The 14,489-nt window shown below is 38.2% G+C and overlaps 1 protein-coding gene across 11 annotated transcripts in view; it reads left to right on the forward strand.

The window, feature by feature from the left end:
* The window catches only part of FMN1 (formin 1), a 439,238-nt gene that overhangs the window by 225,918 nt on the left and 198,831 nt on the right, over nt 1-14,489 (forward strand). For 8 of the 11 annotated variants that reach the window (XM_077127364.1, XM_077127363.1, XM_077127362.1 and 5 more), the window contains one exon: nt 9,678-10,468. In XM_077127364.1, the coding sequence (XP_076983479.1) occupies nt 9,678-10,468 (791 nt within the window). Of the gene's footprint in view, nt 1-9,677; nt 10,469-14,489 lie in introns of those variants that run through there. The other 3 variants (XR_013162317.1, XM_077127370.1, XM_077127372.1) reach the window with 3 other exon arrangements.

Genomic DNA, 14,489 nt, shown 5'->3' on the forward strand with positions numbered 1-14,489 from the left:
ACTAAACCTTGAAGCATGTAATAACATGGATGGACCTAGAGAACATTATGCTGAGTGAGTCTAGCCCAACTGATGTGAACCGACATTCGAGAATCAGCTTGGAATATATCATTGGTAACAGAGACCAGCAGGAGTTAGAAACAGGGTAAGATAATGGGTAATTGGAGCTGAAGGGATACAGACTGTGCAACAGGACTAGATACAAAAACTCAAAAATGGACAGCACAATAATACCTAAGTGTAATCTAACTAGGTTGGAACACTGAATGAAGCTGCACCTGAAATATGGTTTTTTGTTTGTGTGTTTGTATCTTTTGTTTTTGTTTTTTTCTTTTTCCTTTTTATATATATATATATTTTTTATTAGTATTATTATTTTCTCTTCTCTGTATTAACATTCTATATCTTTTTCTGCTGTTTTGCTAGTTCTTTTCCTAAATCGATGCAAATGTACCAAGAAATGATGATCATACATCTATGTGATAATACTACGAATTACTGAGTGCATGTGTAGAATGGAATGATTTCTAAATGTTGTGTTAATTTCTTTTCTTTTTTTGATTAATAAAAAAAATTTAAAAAAAAATAAATAAATAATAGGGGGAACAAATGTTAAAATAGATTTAGTTTGAAATGTTAGTGATCAATGAAAGGGTCAGTAAGGGGTATGGCATGTAAAATTTTTTTTCTTTGTTTGTTATATTTTTCTGTTGTCTTTTTATTTCTTTTTCTGAATTCATGCTAATGTTCTAAGAAATGATCATGATGATGAATATGCAACTGTGTGATGATATTGTGAATTGCTGAGTGTATGTGTTGGGAATGTTTGTGTTTCTTGTAATTTTTTTAATTAATAAAAAATTTAAAATGATAAAAAAAATTTTTGATTCTTTCTGTTTCTTATAGGTAATTCTCTTAATTTCTTTGTAATTCTTACCTCATTAGGAAGACTGCTACAATACCAGAAATCTTACAGGTTGTTGTAATAATGATATGCATTGTGATGCAAATGCATTGCATGCATTAAGCAGCATACAATTTTATTAGTCATTAATTATTATAATTATGACTTAATAGGATTTGTTTAGCCACTATCAAGTTAGGGCGTCATTTGATATCAATTAAAAATGTTAAAGTGAAAAAAGGAGTAAATTTTAATATCAAAGCAACCAGGATTCCAATTCTCTTGTCATCATTTTCCAACTGTAGAATCTTTTAGTTGATCCCCCAGAATATCTACTTTACAGTGTTGCAAGGATTAAATGAAGGTACTTAGCACAGTGCCTGGTATACTCATTCCATGATGGATCCATTTCTTATCTTCGAGCATCAGCCTAGCAGATGATTACTGAAGAGAGCGCCATTTGTTATATGGTTGAAATTTTTTTTTTTTTTTTTTTTTTTTACATGGGCAGGCACCGGGAAGCAAACCCGGGTCCTCTGGCATGGCAGGCGAGCATTCTTGCCTGCTGAGCCACTCTGGCCCGCCCATAATTTTTTTTTTTTTTGACTCTAGCTTTTTTCATGCATTAGGTTTTGTTCCATCAGCAATTTATATGCTAATCTATCATTTTGATTGCTCTTTACCCCTTCTTTTCCTGCTGTGTTTTTCTATTTCTTTCTCCCTTATTGTAATGATGTTAAGTGTGCCTCATGTTTCTCAGTGTCCTTGAGATGACCTTTTAGTTGTAACATGATGTGCTTTTACTGCTGATAAGAGCAAAAAATATATTGGTAATAGTTAAAACTGGATATTGTTGATTTACGAAGTTTTCTTCAAGCCCGCTGTCATTCTTTTCATAGATATGGAGGGCTTTGTTTTGATTTTATAGTAGCAAATGTGAGCTAGTTAAATAGGGAGTCATTGAAAACTTTTGCACAGCCTTCAAAAATAAAACAGTAAAACCTAAGTGCCCACGTCCAAAGTCACAGAACTACCATATTCTTGCTTGAAGTAGACCCTCTGTGAGAGCTGAATTCTGTCCCTCCTAGGTGTTTTGGGTTCTCCAGCCCCATCTCCCTTTCCTTCTGGTCATATTGCCCTTTTCTGAAGTGGTGCTTCTGCATAGCCCTAAGAACTGTCTGGCTTTGCTGACCTATGGATGTAGAATTTGAAGGAGTCCTTGGAAAAGGTCAGCTTGCTTAAATTGTACAGCAGATAACCTGAATTTTTACTGGACTTGGCAGCACCACTGGAAGAGAATGTTCATAATGGCAAAATGCTAATGGCTAGTTTCCCCCCTGTGCTTGGCACCAACATAATGTCTTTCATCAGCAGACACTTTTCCACCTTCTTCTTGACAGACATGTTTGTGGGGCCAGACAAGCAAAAGTCTCTCTCTGTTGCTTGGGTTTCATTACATTGCGTTCCTTCGATGATATCTCTGAGCAGTGGTAATGTGGAAGATAGTTAAAAATAAAGAGGATTTGGTAGGGAAAGGGAGGAGTAACCCCAAGGAAGCTGGGGAGGCCTAAAGCCTTATTCTTAATCTGATTAGAAGCATAAATGTGGTTCCGTTCTACTGGATTGTTTATTGCATTTGTGGGAACAATTTTTGAGCTTTTTGTAGAGAGAGCACTTATCTACATTAAATATTTTGAATTGTTAAAAATCATACAGGATCAAAATAAACTTTTTTTAGAAATATTCAAATTGAAAAAAAAACCCTGCATATTTTATCTGAATTTTGTAGATAATCACAATTACGAAGCCCTCTAGTTTAGACAGTATATAGGAATATTAAAAATGAAGTAGAACACATTTCTTGTTTGCTTATTCATTTCCTTTGAAGCTTAAAGTAGAGTTGAGTGGGTAAAGATAAAAAGAAAATCAATTCAATTCAATAAGTGTTCTAGTTTGCTAGCTGTCGGAATGCAATATACCAGAAACAGAATGGCTTTTAAAAAGGGGAATTTAATGAGATCCTAGTTTACAGTTCTAAGACCGAGAAAATGTCCCAATTAAAGTAAGTCTATAGAAATGTCCCATCAAAGGCATCCAGGGAAAGATACCTTGGTTCAAGAAGACTGATGAACAGTACAGGATTTCTCTCCCAAGTGAGAAGGCACATTGTGAATACAGTCACAGTCTCTCTCTCATCTGGAAAGGCACATGGTGAACACGGTCAGGGTTCCTCTCTCATCTGGAAGGGCACATGACAGACACGACATCATCTGCTAGCTTCTTCTCCTGGCTTCCTGTTTCATGAAGCTCCCTAGGAGGCATTTTCCTTCTTCATCTCCAAAGGTCACTGGCTCATGGACTCTCTGCTTCATGGTGCTGCAGCGTTTTCTGGTCTCTCTGAATCACTCATTCTCCAAAATGTTTCCTCTTTTATACGACTCCAGAAACTTATCAAGACCCACCCAAATGGGTGGAGACATGTCACCTAATCCAGTTTAACAACCACTCTTGATTGGATCATGTCTCCAGGGAGATGATCTGATTATAGTTCCAAACATACAGTATAGAATAGGGATTATTCTGCTTTTATGAAATGGGATTCAGATTAAAACATGGCTTTTCTAGGGGACATACCTCCTTTCAAATGAGCACAATAAGCATTTGTGGATCACTGATTAGCCAAGCAGTGTGCAGTGTTCTGGAAGTTCAAATATGAATATGGCATGGTTCCCAACCTCCTAGAGCTTTGAGACTTGCAAAGAAAATAAACAATAAACATAAGAGAACTGGAAAGTTCTTGGTCGATAAAGACAAGGGAACTCTTTTAAGAGAAGTGTCAAAAAAAGTTTAAGTCAGAAGATAATGACTGTAAACTTGAGGGAATTTTCCTTCAAGGCTTTCACTAGGTGAAAATGGACAGAAAGGGTGTTGTAGTACAGGAAACAGCATGTACAAAAGTATAAAGATGTAGTAGTTGGTTATATGCTTAATGTCCATAGTGACATAGCAAATTCATTCAAAGAATTGAGGATTATCTTTTGTGTAGAATCATTGTTCTGAATATGAGTGATGAATGAGCACCCACCCACCCCCACTCCCCCATCTCATTTGGCCATGTAAGAATTGGGAAGGAACTTTTTCAAATATCACATGTTCCCTTGAAGGATCATTGTAAGAGTCATTGCCAAAAGAATACGCTGCTGTGTTGGAGCAGAATAAAGATTAAGAGTACTTGCTGTGGTTTTAGCTCTGGCTGCCCATTGGAATCCCTTATAAGGAGCTTTAAGGACCTCTGCAAGAGCACCATCTGAGACCTATTAAATCAGGATTTCTGGGTCTGGGCCTGAACCTCAGTATTTTTTTTTTTACAAAGTTCTCCAAATGATTCTGTTGGGAATCCTGGAGCCAGGATTAAGAACCATTACATTAGACAGATAAATGTAAAGCCAGTGAAGGTAAAGAATGTTTGAAATAGAATGAATTTAATTGGAATAACTCTCTTAAAGATCATGAGTTTGAACCTTGCTTTAAAGGAAACCAATACAGATTAACAGAGTATTGCAGGTGGGAAGAAGGAATGATTAAGAATGGATGTGAAAGAAGCAAACAAGTTAGGAGTGAAAGAAAGTAGGTAAAACCTTCCTAAGAGGGAAAGACTAGGAAAGATGTCAAAACCTTGGTATGTATCTCCTTTCAAGTGTGTTGAGGGTGAATGCAGGAAAGCAGCAAATTTCAGTGAGGAGGGAGGAGAGAGGGAAACTCTTTAGGCTCCATATCTCCTAAAGAACATTTGTCCAAAAAAAGGAACAAGGGTTTATACTTGTTTAATCTACCAGTTTATAAGAACCATGTTCAACGTGAAAGTAAAAAAGAGTGAAAAGTGTCAACAGGGTTGAAAACACGTTCCCCTGATCCAGCCTTGTTGCAGATTTTATTGCCAAGAATTGGGCTTGCCATTTCATAAAGACTTTCAGGACCCTGGGCAAAGATTTTCTGGGCATACGTGATTAACATACAGAAAGTTCCAGTTCTCTCTGTATGTGACTCAAGTCTTTCCAGTTATGGATTCAGATGAAGAAGGGAAAACGGTACAGGGTTTCCATTTTCAGAGTAGAAGGTGGCAGATAATAGGACAAAGAATGAAAAGTTGGGTTGAAAACTAGCTTTCCCAAAGGCTTACTTTATGCTGTGCATAGATTTGGGATGCTTCATTTGTTAACAGAGTCAGGCACAATTTGAAATAATTTATAGGATATAGACAGAAAATGAATGAGGTGCTTATTACCTTAATTACTTTGAGCTACTCTGTCATGCTGAGCTAATGAGCATAACTGAGACAAAATTGGAATGATCAAAAGGAATTGTGAAACAGGGAAGATCAAATTTAAGTTTTTATATTTGGGCTATTTAATTTTCAATGGTTAGAGGGTTTCTTACTATAATCTCAGCATATTGGTGTGGAGTGGACAGAAATTCGTTATTTTCCTTCTTACTTGGTAGTTGTCCCTAATAGTGAATCCAGTTTGTGAGGAAGCCATTAATGGAGTCTATGCTTGCTAATCTGTCCTCTTTCCTTGAGTCTTTGTAGCAAAGAAGGGTATTGAGAGAGAGCAACATTTGCAAAGGCCCAAATGCATGTAAGAACATGATTCCGGGGATGCCAGAAGTTATGTAAGAATGGAATCCAGGTTATATTGGGTGAAAAAGTAAGAGTCAAAAGGATTCAGAAAGTAGGGAGAAAACAGATCAAAAGAGGTTTCAATGTGTTTTTAAGGAATAAAAATCTACAGTACTTCTAAAAAGTTTCTGTGGAACCAGTGAGGCTAAGTTGGGGTCAGAGAAGTTAAGTGGTTCTTGCTGAGGTCCTGGAGAAGTCCTTTTCCTCGGCAGAAGGTTTAGACAGTGGGGATGGGAAGTAATGGATGGATCAGAGAGGTTTTTTGAACTCATTGACAAGTAATATGTTGACAAGGAGAGAGCATGTGAGGAATCCAGTATGTGACATCCAGATTTGTGGAAAGGGGATGATGCTGTTAAAACTTCAAGGAGAAATTTCAGAAATGGAGCAAATTGAGGTTTGCCAGCAATGATGAGTTCAGTTTCAAATGTGTTGAGTCTCAGGTGGCTATTAAACATGCAGGTGGATCAGTTCAGAAGAGGGTTGGAGTTTTAGTCTAAAGGAACCAATTTGGAAGTCACTAGCATATAGCAAATAGTCATATAGTCATATAGCAATCTATATGGGGTCACTCAAAGAGATTGTGTAGTTTGAGAAGGGAAAAAATGGAGAGGAAGATGCCTGGGAACGTTGGAGATAAGTGGGGGGAAAGCAGTCTACAGATTGACTGGAAAGAGCCAAGAGATAGGAGGAAAATGGGAGAAGTATTTCAGAACCTCATGGAGGCAGAGAAAATTTCAAGGCCTGGGCAATAGTCACCTTTATGCGTCTGAGAAGGCAATCACTGAAAAGTGCTTGTCAAATGTAACCATCAACTCCTGGAGTTTCAATAGGACAATGAAGGTGGAAGCCAATTACACGTGATTGGAAAGTTGTTGAGAAACTAGGTAAAGCTTTATCTAAAAGCTCTGCTGTGAAGGAAAAGAGGAAGGGTAATAGCGGTAAGGGGTTAAAGGAGGCTTTTGATATCTTTGTTTCGCTTTAAATGGATACAGCAGTGTGCCTAGAGCATGGTCCTGGAAAGCCTGCAGAGTTCAAAGTAAATCGATGTGGTCACTGACCTCTGTGATCTGTCAGGCTGCAAAGAGGCAATAATAATGGTAACAAAGTTATAGAACATTTCTTCCGTGTTGTTTTATTTATGTTAATGTCTCTGCTTCTTATGACAGCCCTGAGAAGGGGATTCCATATTCCCATCCGACTTAGGTGAAAACTGAGGTACAGAGAGATAAATAACCTTCCCATTTGTGCTCTCCCCACTACACTTAAATACACTAAATCAGAGCCACCAAAAGGATGCATGAGTATACGCTTCAGCTTCAACAGCCTAAGCAAATCGGTGGCGAGAGGTGGAAATGAGGCTAGGTGGAGACCAAGACCTTTATTGTAGATACAGGTCAGGTGTCTGAGAAAGAGAAAAGTTTCTCTGTGTACTATGTCTTTGCGAATTTTTCATATCATTTAGTGGTCAAAGAGGATTGGGAAAAATTATGAGCCTGTTAAAATTATTTGAATATTAACATTCTTGTAAGTTTTAGTTAGGAACAATAGCGGTTTGTTTCTTGTGGAAGAACTGAACTGATTATTAAAATGAATTAAAATTTTTTTTTTCAGATCCATGCACTTCCCAAAAAAACAAACAAGTAAAACAAACAAAAATTCAACACATAGTTCTGCAATAAAGGGATACTCACATGGAAAAATAATAAAATGCTATCCTGCCATACAGCGTACAAAAAAAAAAAGAATTTAAATTCTCTGCCAGTAATTTAGGGTGGAAATCAGGGGTAGGTTGATGGGGTAAAGGATGGAAGGGGGTTGGGGATAGGGGAAGCTAAAGAGGGAGAGGTCGCTAAAATAAAAATTACTTTGACTACATAATTAAGTTTGAAATTACTTTCAATTGGTATAGAATTATGAAAGGCTGGGTAAACTCTTGGGTTTATAGTACATGGATTATTTTGATTGCTTAACCTTTTCCTAGTCTTCTTACACCTATCACTTAACATAAGTGGTCTTACTTGAAAACTTATAATTAGAAATTTGTTGCTAATATCATTAATAACAGTAACAATAAGGTTTATTCAGAACTTACTATGTTCCAGGCATAATAGCTACTGTATTACATGAGGGATCTCATTGACCCTGTAAAAAAAACGCAGAGGAGGTTCACGATTATCCTCAGTTTACGTTTGAAAAAGCTCAGGCTTGGAGAGAACAAGTTTCCTGTCCAAAGTCATGAATCTTGCAAGTGACTAAGGCAGGTTGTGAACTGGGTATGTGAATCCAGAACCCAGGCACTTAACTCTGTGTACGACAGAAGAAACAGACAATTCCCTGAACTCTCCAGCTCTTTTCAGGGTTGACTTAGAGCTGCTAAGTCCCCATCTGATAAGCTCAGACTCAGGAAAGCCTTGTCTCCAAGTTCTCATGACCACAGGTGATTTGTGAGAATAAATATTGAGGGAAAGGCGAACCTAGATTTTAGGTTATATGTATATTTACTAGAATAAGAATTAAAAACAAAACAAAACGTAGGATTGTACAGCACAATGAATGCTGCTGTAAACCATGGACTATAGTTGATGACATAATCATAATAGCATTCTTTTATCAATTGAAACAAATGTACTGCACTAATAATGCAAGTTGTTAATAATGGGGGTGGGGGTAGGTATCTGGGAACTCCTGTATTTTCTGCATAATTCTTCTGCAAACCTGCAACTTCTCTAATAAAAAATAAAATTTACATGAATGGAGGTTTCCTATGAGAAGAAGTTTCCTATGTCTTTACCTTGCCTGACTAAGCTATCGAAAACGTTTCTTTACTTTTTCATTGCAGAAGGAGTCTGTACTTGTTTATACTTGTGTTCTAGGTACTTGTGAGCTTTAAGTGTACCAGAAGCAAGTCTTGGTTGGCCATAGAAAGGCTCTTAGGACAATGCCGATGTGAATGTAACTAGTGCAGTAGTTTTTATCCGGCCGTCTATTCAGTGCTACGTGCTTGCTATGTTAGCTGGTGGGCTAGAGCAGTGCAGTCCTATACTATTGTTTTCATGGAGAGTTAATAATCTGATATAGAAGGCAGAAATTGAATTCACAGAAACATAAGTTGAACTTTTGAAATTCTCATAAAATTTCAAATGTGATTCCCAGCTAACTGTGGGAATCTTTTGAAATTAAGTTAACTTTTGAAATTCTCATAAAATTTTAAATGTGATTCCCAGCTAACTGTGATAGACTAAATAGCTTTGACTTCTGGGAATTAGATAGTTAACTACTGTGGATGTTATTAGCTCGTGCTAATAAACGTAAAACCGTAGAATCAAGCCATTAAAATAAACAGGAAATAAGTGTCAAAAAGACTAGTTTGTCTTATAAAATACAGTTTAAAATGAGAGATGTGTAGAAGAGAGAAATAGCAGATTTTAAGGTCCCCATATTTTCTATGCGTTTACTTTGCTTATTACTATGTTATGAAAGATTATGAAAAGGCACAACTTCTGCTTATGGGGAGCTTTGTTACAGAAACTTTTTGTAAAATGCATGTGTATCGTCGTTTCTCCTCTGCAGCTTTGTTTCTGCTGTATTGGCCTGAAAACTCCATAAAGGCAACATTTCAAGGATGGCTATGGAAACAGCAGCATTAGGCCAGAAGAATCTCCAAACCTAATTTTTTTCTTATAGTTTTCTTTTTCCAAACTAAAGCCATATTTTTTATACTATATTATATATATATGTGTGTGTGTGTATATATATTCAAACATGGCCAAACCTTTATTAAAAGTTTTGTTCTGCATTTGATATTAAATCTGGGTAAAAGTTCTTAGGTGACAGTTTTATTTTAAACCTTAATCCGTGGTAATTATTCCTCATGAGCTCAGATTGGATGAAATTACACTTTTACTTCATTGTTTAAATCCCTGGAAAATTCATAAAGTGAAATTCACACCCGTTTGAATCCTCAAAAGAATGTCTCTGTGTATTTCTGCATTGAGGTGGGCACAGGACTGGTATTGCATTTTTTTTTAGTTCTGATGTTTGTTTGTTTTTTTAAATAGACTCTTAGTTTTCTTTCCCATTGGTTTCCTACAGGCCCACTTTGAACTTAAAGCCTTCCATATCCGGGGTGAGCATGCAGAAATAATAGCGCAATTAGAAGAGACCGTTGAAAATCTCAAACATGAGTTAGAACACCGCTGGCGAGGAGGATGTGAAGAGATGAGAGATGCATGCATCTCCACCGATGATGACCGCCCTCCAAAGACTTACCGAAATGTATGCATCCAGACAGACAGAGAGACCTTCCTTAAACCAGGTGAAGGTGAAAGCAAAACAATCAGAAGTAACCAAATGGTACCCAAAAAGCTGAATATTTCCTCTTTAAGCCAGCTTTCTCCCTTAAATGACAGCAAAGACATTCATGCATCACCTCAGTCTGTGGAAAGCATCTCATCTAACCAACAGAAGGCATCACCTCCCACTTTTCCCCCTCCTGCACCTCCCCTTCCAACTTCTATCCCTCCGCCTCCTCCCCTCCCTTCTGGACTTGGACCTTTGTCACCAGTGCCTCTGACACCATCTGCGAGTGCTGGGCCTCCACCACCACCACCACCTCCTCCTCCTCCTCCTCCTCCTCCTCTGCCTCCAAGTGCTGGACCGCCCCCGCCGCCTCCTCCACCACCACTTCCCAACTTCTCTGCCCTGCCCAACAGCGGTGGGCCACCTCCTGCTCCAACACCCCCAGGACTCGTGCCTCCCCCTCCACCAGGACCCTTCTTTGGAGGTGGCTTTTCTTCCAATCAGTGTCCTCGAAAGCCAGCCATTGAGCCCAGTTGTCCTATGAAGCCCTTGTACTGGACTAGAATACAAATAAGTGATAAAAGGTAAGCTAACTCTTTTGGCCCTTTCTCAGCTTGTGAATTCCCAGGATTTTTCCCAAGCAACATTTTGTTCTTCACCAGTTCAATATGTGTATAGCATAGCTCTCATTCTCAAATATGGTGTAGTAAATACTTGGATAAACAAAGAGGGGATGTTTACAGGAGAATGTCTGTCTCCATCAAATCTTCTTTGTATTTCCTGTGGATTGACAATGGGAAAAACCATGTGCTCAGTCTCAGAATTCTGTAAGGTAAATGTTCCATGTTACAGACTAGAGAAAAGTCCAAGTCTAAGCTAGGGTCTTCTCCAACATCCCTGAAGTGTGAATCATAGAGAAATCAACCCAGAATCTGTACTACAGGTTCACTCAGTCTTTTTAGAATGTCTTTTATGAATCATTGTCTTGTATGTTGACAGCATCATCAACCCTATGATCTGGATATTTAACAGATATGTGCAGTTTTCATTTTTTATTAAAAGAACTAGACACAGCTGAATCATTACTCTTCAGGTCAGAGGGAATATTAAAATATAAACTCTTTCTGCTTGAACTCTAGTTCCTTTAACTGCTAAATGTCCTCAAGTCTGTATCCTTTGTCTCTGTGTCCTGTATCTCTCCTCTTCAGAGAAACTGCCAGTGTGTGGCCAGCTAACAAGCATCTTCCATTCATAGTGATTGTCAAGCTTGGTCCGGAAGGCAGTAAAATGTGGTTGCTTGAAAACTTCCACCCAAACAGAATTCAATCTAATTTCTTCTGCCTCATTTCTGAACTTGTCCGTAAAACAATAAAGAGAGATATTCAATTGCTCCTTGACCACTCTCTAGTTTTGAGGTTCGTTTGCAATGAACAGCAAATACAGTACACATTTTCTAACTTAAATTTTTGAGCTTATTCCCTAAACCAAGGTGTGGTGATGAATTTTTCATTTCATATAGCATTTTGCTTGGGGAAGGGGAGCCATTATTGAACAAAATAACATGCAATTCATACTTACAAAGCCGCCGGAAATTATTATAGGAGTGGGGAATACTTTAAAACTAAGCACATGGTCGACTTAGTTAATTATGTGCTTCATATCATCCCCTTTCCTCTCACCAACAAAGAAGGGCCAAGAGTTTATGTGGGAAAAATCCTGATACTTTTCACTTTCCCAAATGAGCTGTTAGATAAACATGAGATGATCCTGAAATAGCTTCTACCATTAGCTAAAGTATTAGTATTTCCCTTTGCCTATTCAAAACTCAGATGACATTTCCTAAGAAAGAATTTCCCAGAATATTTATTTTGAGTCAATTTTCCCTTATTAGAGTTCTCAAATTAGTGTGCAATAATTCCATGGTGATGCATCCCACCTGTGAGCCCTGGCGTAGCCAACTCCTACACCTGCGTCTAGCTAGTCTGCCTCCGCTTCATTCCTGCAAGACTTTATGAGCAAGGAAGCCCACATTCCCTAGCAGCGCTGTAACAGTACCACTGGGAGGTAGTGGTCCCTTCTCACACCGTGTTGGATAGAGGCAAGCTGGAGATAATCGCTGTCTGCATTTTTTCCTTCTTCCGGTAGTTTGCCATTTGGAGAAGGAAAACGATTGAGTACTCAAGCTCTGAGTTTCACTGTGTATTTAGGACTTCGGTTTTAGCAAACTGAAAAGTAGATGAAAGTTCTTAAACTTTCCCAACCTGGGGCATCAGATTGGAACCTGCTTGTTGAACATGTCAGCTTTGAGCTTGAATCTGGGACCTAGGATAAGGAATTGGCTTCTGTGATGTGTGAGGACGTCAACATGGCTGCTTCCCGCTATCACTACACAGCTGGCTTCTGATGTATTATGGGGCCCTTACGTTTTATTTTATTATTATTTTTTTTTACCTTCAAGCACTTTATCTTTTAGCTTCAAGCCATATCTTTTAAGCTGAAATGGTATAAAAATTCTGTGTAGTATTACTTATGGACAAAAGTAAAGGTATTTTGAATATGTTCTTGTGAAGGAAGTGAAATGGCGTTCAATATTTCATGCAACCAAAGGGGTAAGCAGTTTGTATAAGGTACATATGGTGACGTCTGATCTTCTGGGGACCTGGAATAAAATATGAGTTCTTTCCATTCTTTATATTCTATATACACTGCCTCTCAACCACCTAGACAGCTTCTCAAAACAAGCATGAATTACTATTTTTCTTTTGCCATTTTGCTACCTTTGGTGTCTGTTATCTGGTTTTTACAATAGGAAAAAAATACATTGTCGAGGAAAAAGGTATCGTTGAACTACCATTTTGACTTTCTAATAAGTATTTTCCTCCTCTTCTTTTCTTTTGAGCTGGAATAGTATGTTCAGTGATCAGAAACAATTGACCAGAATGACAAATGGTTCACTGCAAGTGGGTCCCACCAAATGCCAACTGCCCCCAGCCCCCCGAGAGGTGATATTCCAAAGCATTGGAAATACCTCCCCCACAGAAAAATAAATGTTGTAAATGGTGATGAAGTGCTCAGCCTGACTCCCAAGACCAATTTACTCTAGAATATGAGTGAATTGTAACACTAGTCATACTGGCCTGAGTTCAGAGCCCATGGAGCTGGGGCCAGGCGGTTGAGGTGCAGGAGCCCAGGGTGGGTCTGAGCAGCTGCCTTACATATTGCAGCAGCCTGCCTTACATATTGCAGCAGCCTGCCTTGCGTATTGCAGCAGCCTGCCTTACGTATTGCAGCAGCCTGCCTTACGTATTGCAGCAGCCTGTCTTACGTATTACAGAGCCTGCCTTACTTATTGCAGCACCCTCTCCTTATTGGCCAAGGGCCTTTGTGAGGCCCAGATGAGCAGCCCTGAAATGCTGCATGCTCCAAAACTACCTGACTCTCTTTCCCAATCTTCCTTAGTGCAGCTGAGAAAAGCACTTAACACTTATAATGTAATGTGTTTAAAAATGAAGTTGAATGAGTGGGATTGTGATCTGGCTGAGGAAGAAGCATATAGATGTTCTTCATTGAAAACATTCTAGCCCTTGGGTTGGGTGATGGCTTCACAAATGTTCAGTGTGTTATATTTTATAACCTACAGATACACTTAAATGTTTCAAATATTGTATTAGAAAAATGATTTTTTTTTTTAAAGTGGAGGGGAGAATGAATGTGGCCAGAACCAAAATGTTATGTTTCATGGGCAAGAAAGATCTATAGCAAATGTGAACACACAGATCTGAAAGCCAGTGTTGCCAGCTGTTTTGATTGTGAAAATCACTGTTTTATATAAAAAAAAAAAACAACTTTGTGAGCTGCCCCATATAAGAAGTTGTCATTTTAGTTTTCATTGACTGAAAAAATGCATGTGAAACCAAAGCTGAATACATTTAGATGTTATAGATATTATCTTATACATGTTTGAAAAACAATATATACATGAGACATTCTTTTTTTCTTTGGCCACTAAAAATGTTTTTTTTTTAAAAGGTAAATTAAGAGATAAAAAAAAAACAGGTATTTGGAAGAAGATGCTTTCCAATAAAAGGGAGCCCGGGAAGCACCACATTTGAGCCTGCCCTGAGAGTCAGTTTTTTTGTACCTAATTTTCTACATCTCCCCTTTCTCCATTTCAAAACTAGGGTAACTCTGTTTCTGGAAGACAAAACAAAACACAGTCTCCCCATGTCTTCTTTAGTCGCAGTCCCTGTGGGGCTGGTGCTGTGGAGGAGTCTTTTGGTTCCTTTTGTTGTGTTGGTTTTGGAGGGTAGATAATTATAAATCAAGTATTTTTAAATGGGCATAACCTGGTCATATATTTAGGGTCCTGTGCTAAGTTTACCTGACATAATCCTGAAAACTGTATTTAGAACTAGGAGAAACAAATCCAGAGTGGGTCAGATCTTCACCTTAGCACTTCATCTTCAGTCTAATTAAGACTATCCCATCTGCATCTCAAAATTGGTTATCCTTTTGCTGTTCATATGATTCTCATCTTTGGCAAGCATGGAAATACTGCAGCACTGAGGGAGGAGCAGCTTGTACGGCCTCAATACTGTAAATCCC

The sequence above is a fragment of the Tamandua tetradactyla genome, chromosome 14 (genome assembly GCF_023851605.1).
Source record: "Tamandua tetradactyla isolate mTamTet1 chromosome 14, mTamTet1.pri, whole genome shotgun sequence".
NCBI lineage: Eukaryota > Metazoa > Chordata > Mammalia > Pilosa > Myrmecophagidae > Tamandua > Tamandua tetradactyla.